This window comes from Epithele typhae (genome assembly GCF_022376455.1).
Source record: "Epithele typhae strain CBS 203.58 chromosome Unknown BXZ73scaffold_1, whole genome shotgun sequence".
Lineage (NCBI taxonomy): Eukaryota > Fungi > Basidiomycota > Agaricomycetes > Polyporales > Epitheliaceae > Epithele > Epithele typhae.
This window is the reverse complement of record NW_025954192.1, coordinates 67,413-85,823: the sequence shown is the minus strand read 5'-3', so window position 1 is coordinate 85,823 and position 18,411 is coordinate 67,413. Positions and strand designations below refer to the sequence as shown.

The 18,411-nt window shown below is 58.3% G+C and overlaps 6 protein-coding genes across 6 annotated transcripts; 3 read left to right on the top strand and 3 right to left on the bottom strand.

Annotated features, from left to right (window-relative positions):
- Positions 1-1,129: 1,129 nt before the first annotated feature.
- Positions 1,130-3,782, top strand: BXZ73DRAFT_72728 (OPT oligopeptide transporter; the record flags this gene model as incomplete). The annotated part of the gene is made up of 9 exons (XM_048021784.1): positions 1,130-1,336; positions 1,392-1,477; positions 1,529-1,679; positions 1,702-1,813; positions 1,866-2,000; positions 2,052-3,064; positions 3,085-3,118; positions 3,175-3,565; positions 3,629-3,782. The coding sequence occupies 9 exons, from the start codon at positions 1,130-1,132 to the stop codon at positions 3,780-3,782; spliced, it is 2,283 nt and encodes a 760-aa protein (XP_047883525.1).
- Positions 3,783-6,098: 2,316 nt separating this feature from the next.
- On the bottom strand, positions 6,099-8,317 carry BXZ73DRAFT_86066 (WD40 repeat-like protein; the record flags this gene model as incomplete). Its single annotated transcript, XM_048024066.1, has 7 exons — positions 6,099-6,479; positions 6,537-6,707; positions 6,777-6,837; positions 6,891-6,975; positions 7,032-7,433; positions 7,529-7,652; positions 7,709-8,317. The coding sequence occupies 7 exons, from the start codon at positions 8,315-8,317 to the stop codon at positions 6,099-6,101; spliced, it is 1,833 nt and encodes a 610-aa protein (XP_047883524.1).
- A 175-nt stretch (positions 8,318-8,492) lies between these two features.
- BXZ73DRAFT_86065 (pyruvate dehydrogenase) lies at positions 8,493-10,252 on the top strand (the record flags this gene model as incomplete). The annotated part of the gene is made up of 9 exons (XM_048024065.1): positions 8,493-8,549; positions 8,599-8,822; positions 8,900-8,978; positions 9,056-9,074; positions 9,132-9,265; positions 9,336-9,491; positions 9,551-9,659; positions 9,719-10,103; positions 10,165-10,252. The coding sequence occupies 9 exons, from the start codon at positions 8,493-8,495 to the stop codon at positions 10,250-10,252; spliced, it is 1,251 nt and encodes a 416-aa protein (XP_047883523.1).
- An 809-nt stretch (positions 10,253-11,061) lies between these two features.
- BXZ73DRAFT_37461 (uncharacterized protein) lies at positions 11,062-12,904 on the bottom strand (the record flags this gene model as incomplete). The annotated part of the gene is made up of 4 exons (XM_048018011.1): positions 11,062-11,870; positions 11,924-12,610; positions 12,671-12,735; positions 12,789-12,904. The coding sequence occupies 4 exons, from the start codon at positions 12,902-12,904 to the stop codon at positions 11,062-11,064; spliced, it is 1,677 nt and encodes a 558-aa protein (XP_047883522.1).
- Positions 12,905-13,448: 544 nt separating this feature from the next.
- Positions 13,449-14,350, top strand: BXZ73DRAFT_31926 (uncharacterized protein; the record flags this gene model as incomplete). Its single annotated transcript, XM_048017814.1, has 2 exons — positions 13,449-13,643; positions 13,730-14,350. Coding segments are annotated over 2 exons (816 nt in total), but the record flags the coding sequence as incomplete, so codon positions are not given.
- Positions 14,351-14,464: 114 nt separating this feature from the next.
- On the bottom strand, positions 14,465-18,151 carry BXZ73DRAFT_37305 (uncharacterized protein; the record flags this gene model as incomplete). Its single annotated transcript, XM_048017973.1, has 10 exons — positions 14,465-14,713; positions 14,764-14,905; positions 14,961-15,151; positions 15,221-15,619; positions 15,667-15,778; positions 15,827-16,146; positions 16,200-16,492; positions 16,521-17,444; positions 17,501-17,677; positions 17,731-18,151. 10 exons carry the CDS (start codon positions 18,149-18,151, stop codon positions 14,465-14,467), a joined length of 3,228 nt encoding a protein of 1,075 aa, XP_047883520.1.
- Positions 18,152-18,411: the final 260 nt, after the last annotated feature.

Sequence of the window (18,411 nt, the reverse complement as noted above, 5' to 3'; positions counted from 1 at the left end):
CGTGGGACACCGGAATGCCGAGTCTCTTAGGTGAGTTGTGGGCCCAGGCACCCCTGACAAGACAGCAGAGCTTAACGTTTATAGCTGCAAACCACAGAGCAGAACGATGTGCGAACCGCTCCGGTGGTTTCGCCCCAGGCGGCAGACAAAATCCAAAGCGCCATTGCCTGGAGGATAGAAGGACGTTTGCTGGTGCGGCGCAAAGATGGAAGGGCCCGGTCGGGGGTTGGCTGAGGGTAGCAGTCGGCGGCCGTGAAGCGCGTGAAGCGCGGTCAGCGTTCGATGGGCTTTCGTCGCTCCGCACGCCGTCAGGAACATCGGGCTTGAATGACTTGGCATGGGAACGGAAACTCGCCCAGTTCTCATGCTGGAACAAACTTGCAGATGCTGGACACGACCCACTGGCCGGAACATACGCTACGGACCGGAGGGGCAGATGGAGCGACGCCTCGTGCCGTGTGCTCGTGTGGACGATAAGGAGGGCGCTGGATGGGCGGGTCAGCCAATGCAGGGACCACGGATGCTGTGGTGAATTGGGTGGAGTCTTGGAGATCTCTGCGCTGGCGAAAGAAAAAGATTCGGAGGTCTCACATGCTGTTTCGCGGAGGGTGGTTGAAAAGAGATGCCGCGCGGAGCACTGTGCTTTCCATCAGGCAGCAGCTCTTGGCACGGAGTTGAAGGCTGAGGAGAGGAGTGGATGGAGTGGTTTGTTGTGCAAGTCCGGCCTTCCAGGAACCAGGGACGGCTGGGTCGATAAGCTGAGGGAGAATTGCGGGGACCAGCCCATGTGCAACCGACGGCCGCTGATTGGCGCGGGGCCGTCCGGGGCCGCACTATGCTCTCTCCGCCAGCCACCATCCCGGCCTCTGCGCCGACAGCGACGGCGATGCGCTCGCGTGCGGAGGGGATGCGACCGACGGACGGGTAACGGCCAGCGGGCCATCGGAGCACGCTATCAGGGCTTGGCGGGGTGCCTGGGGATATCTCTCTGACGCGCCATCAAGCTCACTCCATGTGCTTCTTCCATCCACAGCTCTCTTCTAGCGGCCTCCCACCACTCAGCGGTTAGTATATATGTCGCCCGCCAGCCCTGCTGCTCGCCAGGGTCCCTCCCCCCACTCGATTCGCCATGGCTGACCCCGCGAACATCGTCCCGACTCTGGACGAAAAGCAGTCGCTCTCCGACGCTTCGCTCGAGAAGAGGGCCTCCGATGCCGGCGCCGTCGACGACGCTCGCATGGCAAAGGAGGTCGAGGAGTTCGAGGACCGCCTCCAACACGACGAGGCTCCCGACGAAGAGTACCTCGTCCAAGAGGCCTACGAGGTCGCCATCAAGGTATCTATCACGCCTTTCTCCACCGTTCTCCCCACCCTCACACCGCTCTCTCCAGGTCTTGTCCAACCATGACGACCCCGAGCTCCCGGCGGTCACCTTCCGCACCATCATCCTTGGTCTTGGCTTCGGTGCCTTTGGCGCGTGCGTCCATTCCTCTACTCTTCCACCTCGCCTATGCTCACGTGACTACAGTGTCCTTGCCCAGATTTACTACTTCAAGCCGCAGACGCTCAACGTCTCCGCCTTGTTCCTCCTCGTCCTTTCGTACTGGTTCGGAAACGCCATGCACATGATCATCCCCTCCGGCGGCATCTTCCGCTACCTAACCCCGGTCCCTTCAACAGTGAGTACACATCACCCACGAGCTTCCTTCGCCTACTCATGCCCCTTCAGTCAAGGAGCATGTCTCGATCATCATCATGTCTTCCACGGCCGCTACCTCTGCCACCGCCATCCAGGTTATCTCCGTCCAGGACTGTGCGTATTTTCTTACTCCGACTGCTGGACATCATTTGACAGTCGGTCGCAGTGTACTACGACAACCAGCTGAATGCTGGCCTCGCCATCTTCACCCTGATTGGCTCCCAGCTCATTGGCTACGGTTTCGCCGGCTTGCTCCAGGACATGCTCGTCCGCCCGACCAAGTGCTTCTGGCCTGGCAAGAGTATGTCCAGTTATATTCGCTCTTACGTCCATTGTCTGATCGTCCCTCTAGTCTCGACCGCTAACCTGTTCCAGGCGCTGCACTTTGACAACCAGATGACCTCGAAGCGTGTCCGCCTCTTCTGGACCGTCTTCGTCGTCATGTTTGTCTGGGAGATCATCCCCCAGTGGATCTTCCCCCTCCTCACCGGTATCTCGATCTTCTGCCTCGCCAACAACACCAACCCGATCTTCCGCAACGTGTTCGGTGGTGCGAGCAACAACGAGGGCATGGGCTTCCTCTCGTGGTGCCTCGACTGGAACCTCATCGGCTCCGACTGCCTCTTCAACCCCCTCTGGCTCCAGATCAACCAGAACATCGGCATTTGCCTCACCTACATCCTCATGGCCGGCGTATACTACGGCAACGTCTGGCGCTCCAAGGACTTCCCCTTCATGTCCCAGGCGATCTTCGCCGAGGACGGCACGCAGTACAACCAGACCGCGCTCCTTACGAACGGCAAGTTCGACGCGGACAAGTACGCGACGCTCGGCCCTGCCTTCTTCTCGGGCACCAACGCGCTCTATTACGTCACCTCCAACCTCTCCCTCGGTGCGACGTTCACCCACGTCTTCTTCTGGCACTGGCAGGACATCAAGCCCTTCCTGAGGTCGTTCAACCCCTGGAACAAGGAAGAGTACGTCGTCCACGACCCCCACTGGGAGAAGATGAAGGTCTACAAGCAGATCCCCCGCTGGTGGTACTTCGTTCTGCTCGCCGGCGCATTTGCCATCGCCCAAGCCACCAACTACGAGGGTCACTCTGGCCTCCCGTGGTGGGCGCTCATCGTGCTGCTCATCATCTCGTTCATCATGTCGCTCCTCTTCGCCACCCTCGACGCGACGATCGGTTTCCGCGAGTTCAACTCCTCGGCGAACGGCTTCTACCAGATGATCACCTCCTACCTCGTTCCCGGTGACCCGATCGCCAACCTGTACGGTGCGCTTTACGGCCAGCACCCGCAGGGTCAGTGCATTGCCATGCTCGGCGACCTCAAGCTCGGCCAGTACTGCAAGCTTGCGCCCGTGTCACCTTCACGATGCAGATCCTCGGCACTGTCGTCGGCGCCATCCTCAACTGTCAGTTTTTCTCCTTTCGTCTGCCGCGCCTCCCCGCTGACCTCGACGCTCTCTAGGGGTCATGATGGTCACGATCATCGACGCCAACCGCGAAGCACTGCTCTCGATCGCCGGCACCCGTCTCTGGTCCGGCCAGAACGCGCAGTCCTTCAACACCAACGGGATCTCGTGGGGCGGCCTCGGCCCGCAGATGTTCGGCATCAACGGTGTCTACCACATGGTCCCGATCTCGCTCGCGATCGGCGTCTTCCTCCCGCTCCCCTTCATCGCGGCGTGGTACATCTGGCCCAAGTCCGGGTTCGAGAACTTCAGCACCCCGATCATCCTCCAGTACTCGTGCTACCTCTCCGTCGGCATCAACACCTCGGTGAACCCCGCGATGGCGATCGGCCTCTTCTCGCAGTGGTGGGTGCGCACGCGCTACCCGCGCTGGTTCACGAAGTACAAGTGCGTCCTGACCCCTCACTTCTCACCCTCTCGAGCACCGCGCTGACCACCACACGCCCACAGCTACATCGTCGCCGCCGCGCTCGACGGCGGAACGCAGGTCATCTCCTTCATCCTCAACTTCGCCGTCTTCGGCGCGTCCGGGACCGCGCACAGCTTCCCCGAGTGGTGGGGCAACGACCTCAGCCTCTCCGCGGACCGCTGCGCGCCGGCGTAGTCGGCGTCCGTCCGTCCGTCCTCGATGTCCTCCGCACTTGCACGCACGCACGCCCCCACACACGTCCGCACGTCCGTCCATCCACAGTCTCCGTCGCTCCATGTCGCATGTAATGTAGTAGTTTGGGCCGGCCGAGCAGCCCTTTGTTTTGTCTAGGGTAATCTGCGCGAATACACTCCGGATCTTTTCGTCTCCCTCCCCCGCCTGTCCGGCAGCACGCGACGCCTCGAGCTCAACCTTAAGAGCTAAGCAGTCGGTCCGGGGCAACGCCTTGGCATCCGTCCGTTTCGACGGGCGGCGATGATGGAATTCAGTCGGCCACATGCCGTCCTGGGGCAGGCAAACGTTAAAACCTCCTTCCACGCCGCGCGCCCACAAAGCCGCCGCCGCCGCACGGTGGCGCACGCACCCGCGGTCGCCCGAGTGCCGGTGACTGGTGCGCGACGGAAAGCGGCACTTGAGCCCGGCTGCGCAGCCTCGGGGGTCCCTGGCCCCCTGCGCACCTCCACGATAAGTAACATTCAGTCGGCGGCGGCCTGCGCGCAGCGACCCGCGCTCGCCGCTCTAGCTCAGGCAAGGCGACTCGGACGGAAAGTTTCGCCGCGGAACCTGGCCCCTTATCGCGCCCGTCGGATCGCGGCGGTAATAGAGAAGAGTGCAAAGTTGCGGAGTCGGACGGCTGGAGCCTGGAGGACCGACGTGAGGGGTGGACGGTTCCCGGGCTCTGCGATGGACGGGCGCGATGATAGCCTTTGGCCTGGCTGTACGTGCTAGCTAGGTTCGACGGGGCTCGGTGACAGGGCTGGGAGGGGAAGAGGTGGGTACCTGTGCATGCATCTGAGCGCTGAGCGTCGACGATCCATGGCGAGAAGGGTGCCGTCCGCGTGCTCGGACTAGTGGTTCTTGCCAGGAGTCGAGCTGCAGGCTCAGTGTGGAGCGTTAAGCAGCTGGTGAAGATTCACACCAGCGTCGAGATAGACCGTCGGTGACCGGTCTCCGTGAGTGGGTTGTTCCGCTTGGCTCATGTACAGCTGTTCCAACATCGATAGGCCGTTTCTCGGGCGGCGAACACAGAGAGTTTTGTTTACATTTGGAGCGGGCCAAACAGACGGAGCGCGCGCGTGGCATCCCACCCTGCCTGGCCCGGTCATCGGCGTCTTATAATCAACATTCGCTGTGCGCGTCCGCACTATGTAGACATCTGAGTTGGAAGATGTGCATAGAGGCACACACAGACGAATGAACAAGGTACGCGCGACCGAGAGAGGATACAAGTTGTATGGACAGCGGACGGCTCTTCACGCGCACGCGAGCATCAGAGTACAGACCTTCTGGACTCTGCACAGTGCAACTGTGATACTAGTGAGCTTTCTCGGTGTTTTATATGTGTAAGTATGGTAGTCCAATATTCTCACCCTACCGCTCAGCCTCACACCGGGGGCATTACCGGATGAAACACGCGGCTTCATGCTTTGTTCACATAGATTGTCCCATTGATGTACCGCACAAACTCATCTTGAGGGACATCCTTGTATCATTGATTGCTAGCCAATCAGAGCTCGAGCTTCCCATGATACGAGGAGAGACATTCAAAATGAGTCAGGATGGCGCATCCGCGAGGCATTCTATATGAGCCATCAAGGAAACGGCTTGTCTCATCGGGAAATGCCCCCGGTGTCAGTCAACACGCTCTAAGTAGTGGCTACGGGATCTAGGCAGCGCGGGATGCCACGCGTGCGCGCTCCGTTTGTTTGGCCCGCTCCAAATGTAAACAAAACTCGCTGTGTTCGCCGCCCGAGAAACGGCCTATCGATGTTGGAACAGCTGTATGGGGAAACTAGAAGACAGTGCCTATCGCAGAACGCCGTGGCACATTCACCGGTCCGATATCATCTCGGAATTCATAGGAGCAAAAGGGACGTCAGAAGCGAGGCGCCGTCGCTCTCGCCCCAGAACCAGCCGGTGTGCAGAGCCCGAGGGCGTTGGATCGCAGAAGAGTGAGTGCGAAACAACACGGCGACGCGCCGGCGCGCATAGTTTATGTATACATTAGATATTATGGTATCCAAATGAGCAGCTACGTCGTCCGCCGTGATAGATCGAAGGCACGAGCGGGCGGCTCGCGCTCAGGCTGCCCCGCGAACCCCGCACGTTCTCCTCGTCTCCGTGGGGCCAGGCTCTCAAGCGCGTCCTCGACAGCGTCTGCGGCCTGAGCCAGGCGCTGGCGGGCATCAGATTTCGCGGTCACGGCCTGGCTGCTGGCCTTGAAGCTTTGAAGCTTGACGCGAGGTACGTACGCGAACCGCGTGCCCCACGTCAGCTCACGTCCGCCTGCGACGCCCGGCGGAGCGCGCTCTGCGCCCGCACGTGCCGCGGCTGCACCGCGAGCGGGCGGATCCAGAACCTGATGTGCCCGAGCTTGGACGCGGTGAGGAGGCCGCGGGGGAGGAAGACGAGGTCGGTGAGGAGGTCCGCGCCGACGTGCTTGACGACGACGGGCTGGACGACCGCGACGTCGTTCCGCGACGGCGCGGGGTGGAAGCGCGGCAGCGGCGACTCCCCCGCCGGGTTCGGCAGGTAGAGCGTGGACTCGCCCCGGCGGCGGAGCGCGAGCGAGACGGTCGAGGTCATCGACATCCGCTGGTGGTGCGCCGCGGGCAGCTTTGGGCGGTGGAGCGCGCCGCTGGAGAAGTCCCACTGGACGAGGCGCGGGCGGTCGGTACCGATTCGGGGAGAGCGGGCGGAAGAACTCACGAGGATGAACTTGTTGTCTTCGCCAATGCTGCCGAAGCGGTAGGTCCGTCCGTCGCAGCGAAGCTCGTCGAAACCGACGCCCGAAACGAAGGAGGAGTGGCCCTGACATCGCGCAATAACCCTTTGCTCCCATGGGGAGAAGATAGTGACGAGGTCATCCTGTCCTCCCGTCTAGCAGCGATCGACAATTAACAAGCTGCGGAAGATAAATATAGAGAGGACCGACCAAAATGAAGCGACCGTCGGTGACCATGCCACGCAAGTGAAAGCACCGAAATATGACGCGTAGCAATCCACTAGTCTGCAAAGATAATCAGCTGCGCTGCGGAGGGCACGGATTCCGGCAAAACATACTGCTCTGCAACGGTATCGATTACTCTCAGGCAACCGTCCTCAGAGATAGCCGCCAGGAATTTGGCATCGGGTGAGAAGACGAAATCTGAGGATGAACGTCAGCAGCGACTCCGATGTGGTATGAAGTACAGGACGACTCGCCTACGATGCTTCTCCGCGAGACCCGCCAATGGCTGACCGGGTTCTTCGCTGTTTTCTCCTTCTCTGGCTTTGACCCGAGCGGCGCGGACCCACCCACAGTGACGGGATGCCACGGAGGCATTGTGACGAATATCGAGTCCAACGGATTCCATTCGCCCTGTGAATCCGACGAGGAGGAGCCGTCGAGATGAGATGTCGACGGAGCTGACCCCGGCTCATGTGGAGTGAACGCGCCATCTTCCCGTTCCTTGTCATATACGACGATGGTGCCGTCTGCATGGGAGACTAGAAACAGGTTTGGAGACTCGGGCACCCAGTGGATCGAAGTGCATGCAGCGTTGCATATTCGACCCTGGACACTGATGTCAGAACATTCAGAGGCGCATGCGTCAAGTGGCTGACCTGTTTGTTGAATCGGCCGTAGCGCGAAGATATGGGATCTGCAGACGCGAACTAAGGTGCGGGTCGCGGGTAGGTAGGATGAGCGTTCCACTCACCGAACCAGAGGATGTCGCCAGTATGGAAGCCAATGATGACGTCCAACCGGTCTGAGGAGACGGTCGCCAGATTCACGTCGTGGCACGTCGGATAGGCAGAGAAATATATTCGAGCCAGAGGTTCCTGGGCGGGCATACATGTCTGCACAATTCCACGCAGCCGTGACGACCACCACTCACCTTGAGCTTCGCGCCCGCCTCTGTCCACACAAACGTCTTCGCGGAGTTGTAGAACATGAACGTCGTATCGCCCTGCTTGCCGGCCAGAGACTTGCTCAGGTTGTCCGCATTCTGCAGTCGCGTGATGAACGTGGAGGACGTCGTGCGCATATTGTGCTTCGGGCGCGGGGTCGACTTGCGCTTCCCCGCGCCGGGCGCATGTGAGAAGGGCGAGTTGAGCTGGTCGTGTGTGATCGGCGTCGAGGCCGTTGTGTCCGGGGCGGGGGTGCTAGAAGCCTCCGGCGTTCCGTCGTCGATGTCGTCGCTGCTGGACACGCTGTTGCCGTCCTGCTCCCGTGTCGACGGCATGCTGCTGAGCATCTTCTCCTTCTCCCGCTCCCGCTCCTTCTCCTTCTTCCCCTCCCTCTCGCGCCCGCCGCCCAGCAGCTGCGAGAAGCCGGGCGAGACGGTCGCCTTCGACGCCGGGAAGCGCACCTGGACCGCGGTGACCTTGGTGGGGTAGAGGATCGGCGCGGCGGCGATGGTGTGCTGCGCGACGGGGGACGGCTTGTGCTCCTCGGTGACCGAGTACACGCCCTCGGGGGCGACGAACGTCATGTCATTCTCCATCTTTCATCCTCAGGCGGCGGGCGGGCAGCGTGCGGCAGACGAGCGAGGAGGCCGCGGGGCAGGCGGCGGCGGAGGTGGCGGGCGCGGATGGGAGCGCAGGGCAAGGCTCATGGGACCAGCAGCGCCCCGGATCTTGCTCTGCTCGCCCGCCCGCTCTTGCTCGCCGACGACGACCATGTTTGCCCCCCGCAGACCCGCCGCAGCCTCTCTCCGGGCGATATCTCGAGTGAACGTACGCCTTCTCCGCCATTCGTGCTCGTTACTGCTGCTCACGCCCGCAGTCCGCGAGCAGGAGCCGCCGGTGGAACAGCACCGAGGCCCCGCCGGCCGGAGGCCATCTTCCGTCCGTAGCAAACTCCTCATTTCTGAAGCCCACCCGCGACGTCGCGCTGCGCACGAATGGCCTCCAGTGGGTCGATCCAGTCGACGCCGACCCCACGCGCGATATGGTCGGCCGCGAGACGCGTAAGATGAACATGTACCAAGCCGTGCGGGACGCGTTAAGGTACGTCCCGCCCTCCATCTTACTCGCGCAATGCCGAGGCCTCGCGGCTGATCGTTCCTCCCTCCCCGCGTCCCCAGCATTGCGCTCAGCAAGGACGACACGGCAGTCGTGTTTGGCGAGGATGTGGCCTTCGGAGGCGTCTTCCGGTGCACGATGGTATGTCGCGCGCGCCGTGCCGTGGATCCGGTCCTCGCGCCCACCTTCGTTCTGACATGTGCGTATCTCTGATCCAGGGCCTCGCGGAAGAGTTTGGTGTGTGGAGCGAACGCAGATAAGTGCGCCGTATCTCTGACCAGTGGATACGCACAGGACGCGAACGTGTGTTCAACACGCCCTTGACTGAGCAGGGCATCGCAGGCTTCGGCATCGGGCTCGCGTCCATGGGCCACACCGCGATCGCGGAGATTCAGTTCGCGGATTACATCTTCCCCGCCTTCGACCAGGTCCGTCGCTATTCAGCGGACCCGCTTCCCCGCCCACACGGTTCTCACCTCCCGCGCTTCCTGCTCCCAGATTGTGAACGAGGCCGCCAAATTTCGGTACCGCAGTAACGGCAACTTCAACGTCGGGAAGCTCACCCTCCGCTGCCCGTCCATGGCGGTCGGGCACGGGGGCCACTACCACTCTCAGAGCCCGGAAGGGTTTTTCATGGGCGCGGCTGGGATCAAGGTTCGTCCGCGTCGCACCACCTCCGACGGCGAAGCGTCCTGACATGTTGTGCGACATAGGTTGTGATCCCGCGGTCGCCCATCCAAGCCAAGGGCCTCTTGCTGAGCGCAATCCGAGACCCAAATCCGGTGATCTTCATGGAACCCAAGATCCTGTACAGATCCTCCGGTCCGTCCTCCGCCGCCTCGATTACGTCTTCGCCGCTCACTTATTCGTCCGGCGTGCAGTGGAGCAGGTGCCGTTGGACGACTACGAGATCCCCCTCAGCAAAGCCGAGGTCCTCGCCCGGGGCTCCGACCTGACCGTCCTCACCTGGGGCACCCCCGTCTACCACTGCGAGGCCGCCATCCAGATGCTCAAGCAGCCCCCGCCAGCGATCGCGGAGCACGTCCCGGCAGCCTTCCGCGGCGCGACGGTAGAGCTCATCGACCTGCGGACAATCCTGCCTTGGGACGTCGACACCGTCGTCGAGAGCGTGCAGCGCACGGGCAGGCTCGTCGTCGTTCACGAAGCCGGACGCACGGGCGGCGTCGGTGCCGAGATCGGCGCGGAGATTCAGAAGAAGTGCTTCCTCAAGCTCAACGCACCTGTGCGGCTCGTCACTGGTTGGGAGTGAGTGCCTCTTGGGATCGTGCGTGGTGATTTACTGACGTGGTCGTCCTCGTCCGCGCAGCACCCCGGTTGGCATGCAGTTCGAGAAGTTCTACATGCCGGACCCGATCCGCATCATGGACGCTATGGTAGAGACTCTAGCATACTGAAGGACGCATAATACACGGACTCCGGACTCCACACAGATTATCCATGTATAATACTGGAACAATCATCACTGGAACATGTAACATACACTTTGAAACTTTAAATCTTAACCCTGTGATGGCAGAGCATGATCGTGAGGACGCAAGGTAATCATTCTGAAACGCGAAACTTGAGCTTTGCAGCCTCTCTTGTGAATATGGGCGACCACGTTGCGCTCTTCCAACTCCACATCTCGCGACTATCCCCCGCAAGGGCAGCGCGGCCTGGCCTGCACTGAGGCGGACGAGTCCGTCTAGCACTTCCTCCTCTCGGCCGGAACGCTCCTGCGGACTCCGCAGGGCCTCGTACCTCGAGGAGATGGACCACCTTTGCATAACCTTCGTGTCCCTCGCAGATCACGTCCACAAATACTACTATACCACACCCAGAGCGGCTGCCCTCCATACAGGGCCCGTCCTAGGCTACCGCCCCCTCTTCTTCCGCCCTCTGGGACATCTGTTCCGATTAAGTCCGTTTTCTCCCGCTCCGTGACCCGAGTTCGAGTAATGCTGCATGTAGCTTATGCCCACCGTGAGGCTTTGCCCTCGAGGGCGTCAAACAAAAACGACCAAAAAAGAGATGGGCGAACGATGATGGCATAGCGACCCGCGTCGCGAGTGATCTATATTGTACATACATGGCTTCGAGGATATGCAGGTAGAAATACAGCAGTCCATCTGTGACACGGTCAGATTGTATCCCCATATAGCATGGCTGGCAGCAAGTACGAGTACTCACTGTCTGACCCGTAGAACATGAGGTCTGTTAACTATCACCGCTTCTTCTTCGAGTTAGGAGATGTCCGAGACAACTCATCTGGGCTTTCAAGCTTTCGCTTGATACCTGAAGGCGACGCTGTGTTCGGCAGGGTCGGGAGTGCCTCGCTCAGGGCCGCCGCCGCCGGCTCGAACGTGGGGATGTTCAGGAACGAAGAGAAATCGTCATCTTGCCCGGACCCGAGTGCGCTGCCAAACAGCTTCTCCAGCGAGTCGTCCCATTCAACTTGCTGCTGCGTAGGATCATACGAGTACATGTCGGGCTCGGCGCCGGTGTTGGGGTCAGGAGCGGCCTGTGGGTCGAGACCAAGCCCGTCCATGAACGACTGGATGCTGGTTTGGAGGGAGTCGACATCGGCGTTGATCTGGGCGGTGTCGTTGTACATCTTGTTCATACATTCCGCGTTTTCGAGGAGTGCGGCTTGGTTTAACTCGACGCCGTTTGACGGGGCTGATATAACCGCTCGAGGGGTCGGGACAGACGTTCGTAACGGTGGGTATTGAAGCTGGAGAGACGGATCGGTCCAGGCGAAGGATGGTTGAGGCTGTTGTTGAAGTTGAGCGTAGGCTTGCAGGAATTGTTGCCATTGCTCGACAGATAGGCACGGATCGGAAGCTGCTGGAGGAAGCGCACTGTTTTCCGGCGCCGGTGGAGGTACAAATGGCATGATAGGAGGTTCTGCAATGAGTTTGGGTCTTACGATGGAGGGTAGTATAGAAGGGGATTTGGGTATTGAGTCGGTAACCTGCACGGTAGCAGCGGCCGAAGGGTCAGGAGTATCAACCACAACGAAACGGTCGGATGCTAAAAGGAAATGTCAGTGCGCGTCGTGCAATAGCCTGCAATACATCACATACAAGTGGAGAAGGGAGTGCCCGGCCGGCTGCCGCTCTCACTGTGAGCCTCCGCATCACTGCCGAAGTAGTCCGATTCCTCGCCGTGCGTTTGTCGTCCGTCGCCAATGAGGAGTCGCTTGGGAGGCACGTTTGTGTTTTTTGTGGAAGAAGGGTGCTCAGGTCCGTGCTGGACTGTTCTCCCGACAAGTCCAGCCAAGAATTTAAGGATGCGGTTGATAGTGTCTTCGTGCTTTGCATGCCTCTCCCTCGCAGCAATGGCCTCCTTCCACAACGCATCGTTTGACTGCTTGAGGGCGTTCAAATCGTTGGAAATGGATTGTTGTTGACGCCTGATTGCGCTAATCCCCTCCACGATGGATCGCATGTCCACCACCTCCCCTGGACTTATCTTGCTTTCTGGTACCGAGGCGGACAGTAGGCCTAGAGTGCCCTTGCTCTCGGCATGCGCGGCGTGTGCAGGGGCTCGTTTGCGCTGAATGAGACCGAGAAGATCGGGCTGACCTCGATGGAAGTACGGGTGTGCGAACTGAATGTGCTCCGACTCGTCGTTTGAGCGAACAAGCCCTTGCTGGAGGGCAGAGATCTTGCGGAAGCCGTATAAGTTGAGTTGACGAACGAAAGAGGAGAAGTTCTGGTGTTTGAACCATTTCCCAAGAACCTCCCGTGCGAACCTTTCGTGGTCAGAGACTAGAAGGGATATGTTCAGCGAGTGCGATCGGAAATTAGGAAACGCGGGTACGAACGTACTTATGAATGAGTCCCCTGCGTCAGCCCATTTGATCATACATTCGTTTCCAGGATCATTGAGAATTCTAAGCGAGAGGTGTTTAAACCTTAGGCGAAATCAGAAAATGAGCATACGCACTCATAAAGCTTGAGCAAGAAACGAGGGATGCCTTGCAGACTTTTGGCGATAGTCGAGTCGGAGGAAGTGGTGATTGCGCTGGAGCCAGCAATTGCGACTTCATTGTTCGTTGACATCCAGTTCGTAGCGGTAGCAGTGGAGAGTCCCGGCAAATGAGGGGAAGGAAAGGAAGGTGGCGGTCGAAGGACAAGTTGGGTGGGCCACTGGTTGCAGCACGACGTCACTGCACGTGGTCCCGAGTTGCCTCGGCCGCGCGCACAGCGTCGAAACCGCGAGCCCTCTCAACTGCTGGCCATGTCGACCGCTACGCTCCTCGCCTTCTTCAACTCATTCCCAAACTTGTCTCTACCCATGCTCGGTTTTTCGCGTCACCTCCCCATGCCAATCTCACTGCGCTCGCATTTTACTGATCACTCTGGCATCTCTTCTATCCTCTGCTGCATGCTATTACTGGCGATCATCCTACCAATGGTTGCATACCGTTGCTGGGCGTTAAAGCCCGCAGAAGTTGCGGACAAGCGAAGACGGGTTCTCGAGGCTTTGTTGGAAGTTATCGTCCCTACGCAGTCAATTTGGCCATCCCACTATTTGTCCATCGCGCATCACCACGCCCAGCAGCTTTGCCCCAATGCTTGTCCAATCCGAATACCTCTGGGAAAACTATACGAAGACCTCCGTCACGAAAAACTAGAGCTCCGCACCCCCGCAGAGGTTCTTCCCCGTATCCTCGGCACATCGCATGTGCACAACACCGAACTGCCTATCCGCATTGACGTCAACGCACGCTGGTGGTTCCAGTTACTGTGGTGGATCGTCGTCTCTGAGCTCACGTCAATCGATCCCGATCAATACCTGGTCAGTTCCCTTCACCTTCCATGCACATCCCCGGCTGACTTAGAACGTTGATGAAATCACAGGCGAACTCAGGTTACCTTGGTGAGTGTCTGTATGCGCATGACAAGCATGTTGGTGCGACAAATCATCTCCTGTCGTTAGGAGACCGCACCCATAGTCCTTCCCTGGACCATGCACTCGGCTTCGACGTGCCTTCCTTGCTGTTCTTTCGCGCCGTCCTGGACCCCAGCACCCCTTCCATCAGTCTCGATTGCATACCTCATCATCGCCTTGAAGACCTCATACGCAAGCTTCAAGCATCCCTGAAGTCTGGGCAATCTGTCGCTCTCGGTCTTACCGCACGGAGTCCTGCCTCTCAAAAGAGTTTCTGGACCGATTCGACCATTCTCACTGCCATCCCGTTTCTACCCCGCTCCCGTCTCGAGGGATGTCAGCGCACGACTACTCCCTTGTTTGCGTCCGTGCACGCTATCCTCCGGCTCTTGACGACTGGCCCCACGCCTTTGACGATCGACATAGCGAGGAATGTCTCTTCAGAGTACTCCGACTTTCTGCGCGACCACACGGATCAACTGGAGAACGACCCAGAGCTGAGACAACGGATCGTCGAGGGATTAGGGAGACAGGCATGGGTTGAAGAGAGGCTTTGTGCATCTTGGGAGGCGGCGTTGGTTGACTTGGGCTTCCTTGAAAGCTGGGTGATTATCGCAAGGAGGGCGTAGTGACACGCAAGTGATGCATGAATCAAAATGAACTACTCTGTGATGTATAATACCTGCTACAGTATGACGGGCGAAGAGGACATCGTGTTGCACCAAAAGTCAGACTTCTGAGTGCTTTAACACCAGATATGCACGTAAGTCAGTTGTATCAGCTTCTAGGTACCAACTGCCGAGTGTAAGATCCAACCACGGCCCGGGGTTAGCCTTAGCTGCGACATTATGACAAGCTTCCCCGTCCTCCACCAGTAAAAGTTCACCCACAAGGGGTGAAATGCGAGAGACAACTTGTTCAAACGCGTCCTCATCTTCGAGCATGTCTTCTGGTGTGATGTCCTTCAGCACGGAACCCTGCAGGTGAAGAGTTAGGGTGTTTTATAGCAACAAGATGTGCGGCCTACCCTCTCGTCTGACACGGAAACATCCAGAGTAGTCCCTTCTTCATCTTCAATACGGAACCAAATCTGGAAGAATCCCTCCACAGCGGTATCGTCGTCCATAACATCATCACATTTGGCGCATCGTCGGTAAGACTTCGGGAGGCTGATGTGATCCGTCAGCCCCACTGCTTCCAGGCCATGTCAAATGGTCGACCTACGTGATTTGGCAACTTGTGCACCTGTAGACCGCCCATTCATGTAGGTCATCCGGGTAAAAGTCGACCACTCGTGCCCGCACGCGGAACACAGCAGGGCAGGCATTGTCCGCCTTGACAGCGGCGAGAGATGCTCTGTGGTCCTTGCGAGCCTGCTTCCGGGGAGGCTCGTCGACAAACGCATCTGCGCTCGCCTTTCTGACCCTGGGCTTGATCGTGAAGACCGCGGTAGCTTGCGCTTCCGCGACGGCTTCGCGACGAACACGCGACGCGTCGGTCTCGCGTTCGCGGCGCTGCTTCCCCTTCGTCGCCTTCTCTGTTCGAGTCGCCAGCATCTCTTCTCTCCGCTTCAAAAGCGCTTGCAGTTCGGCGTTCCCCTTCGCCTTTGGGTTCAGCTTCCTGATGAGCCGCTGGGGGCCGCCGAGTTTGCCGCTGAGAAATGGGCTGCCTGTTGTTTTGAGGCGGAGATTGCGAATGGAGATAAAGTCGCCAGCAGCGAGGCCTTGCGCAACTTCGGCCTGCGCGTCGAAGAGATTGATCCGCACGACGCGGCCAGCGAGTGATTCTGAGGCGATGTGGGCAGCGATGGGAACGAGGTCTGAGCGTGAAGTGTAATCGGTAACGTAGATGACGGACGAATTTGACAGGGAGAGGTGTACGACCTATGGAGACATGAGAGCGACTCGACATGTTAGAGATACGCACTGACCTCAACGGTGCAATTAAAATGGTGATTCTCTTCGGCCTCATTGATAAGTTGATGCGGGAATTCGGCGACAAGACCGGGGTCTCCAGACGATGCAACCCACTGATGCTTGCGTCTGCAAAGTGGCGTCAGTGAAGGGCTACTTGACAGAGGATGAAGTCACTTCAGCAGTTCGACAAGCTCGGGGTGGAACTCCAGCTCATCTTCATCGAGCTTCTTGATCTTTCTGCCTTCTTGCATGCGTCCCTCCATGTAGCCTCTGTTGCCGTACTTGGATTTCATGTTGTGTATAGCGTAATATCGACCGACTTCCATCTCCGCCGCAACGTCGTACGAGGACATAGAGAACTCCACTTGAAGGACGAAAGGAGCAAGCTTCGCTGGGCACCAATCTCCATGAGTGTGGTTTGTGTGTTCGTTGCGCGTGTAATCCGTGACATATACGGCGAAGTTACGTTCGTCCATCCTGGCGGTGTGCACGACCTGATTCGAATGGTGTCAAGGACGAGTAACCTTTTCCATATACATTCACGCACCTCGACTGTGCAGTCGAAGAATATGTCCTGCAGCACGTCGCTGATGAGCAAGTGTGATCTCTCGCTACGAGAGGAGGATGTCTCAGGGCCCAATTGAACCACATTCTGACCACGCCACCAGTCGGCCAACTCGAGACATTGACGCATCTCGCTTTTCGCCAGGCCGAGGTGTCGGGACTGCCCTTCTGCTGACGTCATTCTCCCTGTAGCATGTCGGTACACTGCCCAAGACCAACCCTTGTAAGAGGCCCCGACTGCCGTACCGTAACCGTCAACCTGAGTATATCGTGAGTCTCTGGCATGGCCACTTGGATGAATGACTGACAGTCAAAGAACACAACACCACTACGTCGCCGGCTTCGATTTTCGGAGGAAGCTGCTTTTTATCGAACAAACTGACCCCGAGACCGTTTCTTGTAGAAACGTTCGTCTGATCAAAGAGACGGATCCTTAGCATGAACTCTTCACGGATGTCAGTTGTCGTTGAAGAGGTAGCAGGGTCAACTACCCACCTCCGCTGTTCGTATTTTTGGTCTGACCCGAGCCCTCTGCAATACCCATAATGTTGACGACCGCTCCTTGCACCGCTTGAATAAGAGGTGTAAACATGCGCTGGAACTTTCGCATGAGAGATTTCGATAAAGATGATTACTATGAAAATTATACGCACCATGACGTACTCGTTGGAAGCTCCAGTTTGAGAGACGTTGTTGGATGGGGTTTCCGCCTCACATTGTGGGGGCTCCTTCTCCGCCTGATCACGGATGGGCGGGATGTTGTCCGGCTTCACAGCATGTTCCCCAGCATGGCCGTTCTCCAAAAGGTGGGACTCACAGAACACTTCATCGGGTATGTCTTCAGTATTTTCCCAGAGATACCGTTCGTCCTCGTTCTCTGATGGAGTCGCCGCGGAGGGTGCACCTGTTTTACCTGCCCAGCGGCTCGCCATGTTCTTATGACGTCGTTTCTGGTTATGTAGATGTTTAGCCTCAGCTTTTGCGCCATGTCTTGGCGACTTCGGAGCGGGCTGCCTCTTCGAATTGTCTAATTCTCGAGGAAGAGGCCGTTCGTGGCGTTTGCCTGCATCCCTTGACGAAGTACAGGCGGTTATAAGCGAAGGAAGTCTTCTCGAAGGATCTTCGACGCTTGACACATCCACGGCTCCAATCGATGTAGCCGCAGCGGAGGGACGGGGCTCCACGTCCATCACAACTGTTAATGAATGAGACACGGTAGAAGGCTGGTCTGTGAGTGCGAACAACGTCAATGTGCGCGACAGTGAGACAACTCAATTTACACACCTGGGGTGTTTCTTTCACTGTTGCTATTACTATCGTGGGCGTGAGGTTTTGGAGGTGTCCTGGATTGATGTTCGACGGTTTGCGGAGGTGTTCTTGGACGCTCTCTGGGTACAGTTGAAGTGGAATGTGATGCATTCGATATCATAGGAGTCGGGAAGACGATTTTGCTATCCGAGTCTGCCAAAACGTCAATCACAACCATTAGCAGCCAGATCGGAAGAAGTACATACCGTCATCCCATGTACTATAGAATGCGGTGTCGCCGGTCTTGTGGTGCTTAGCATGAAGAATCACACCGTCGCGCCAAACGAGTCGCTTCGGCAGCAAAGGTTTCGGATGGTTTGACTTTGGCAAGTCTTCCAAAATAGAGCCACGCAAAGCAAGACATAGCTTCGTCCCAACATTGAGAGGAAGACGGTGGTTCGCAGGGATGCAGCCTGAAAGCAGGACTTGTATGCGTAGTCCAAGCTCTACCGTCAACTGAAGGTCCAGGTACCCGTCTGCCGCTGAGTTAAGACTGAAAACTGTCCCTTCAATGAAGCCACTGCCATCCGTCCCTTTCTTGCAGATGTTGTCGGCTCTCCTCTTCTGCTCGGGTTTGAATACCGCGGCGCCGGCTATTGTAGTGTCTTCCGCCGGAACTCCAACCATTGACAGCTTGGGGGGCGCACGATAGGTCGGATATGTGTTAGGCAGCGACGGCCAATGGTTGCCCGTAGAAAGGAGAGAGGAGTACAATCCGAGACACGGTGGTCAAATGAGAAGACGCGTCGAGCATCGGACGCGATGCGCGAGTCGCGACGCGACTGTGGCGGCCGGCCCGGCATCGCTCCAATTGAGCGAGCGAGCGTTTTCGAGTGCTATAGTCCCTTCATAACTGCATCCACGATCCACGCGCTCCCGCATCTGTT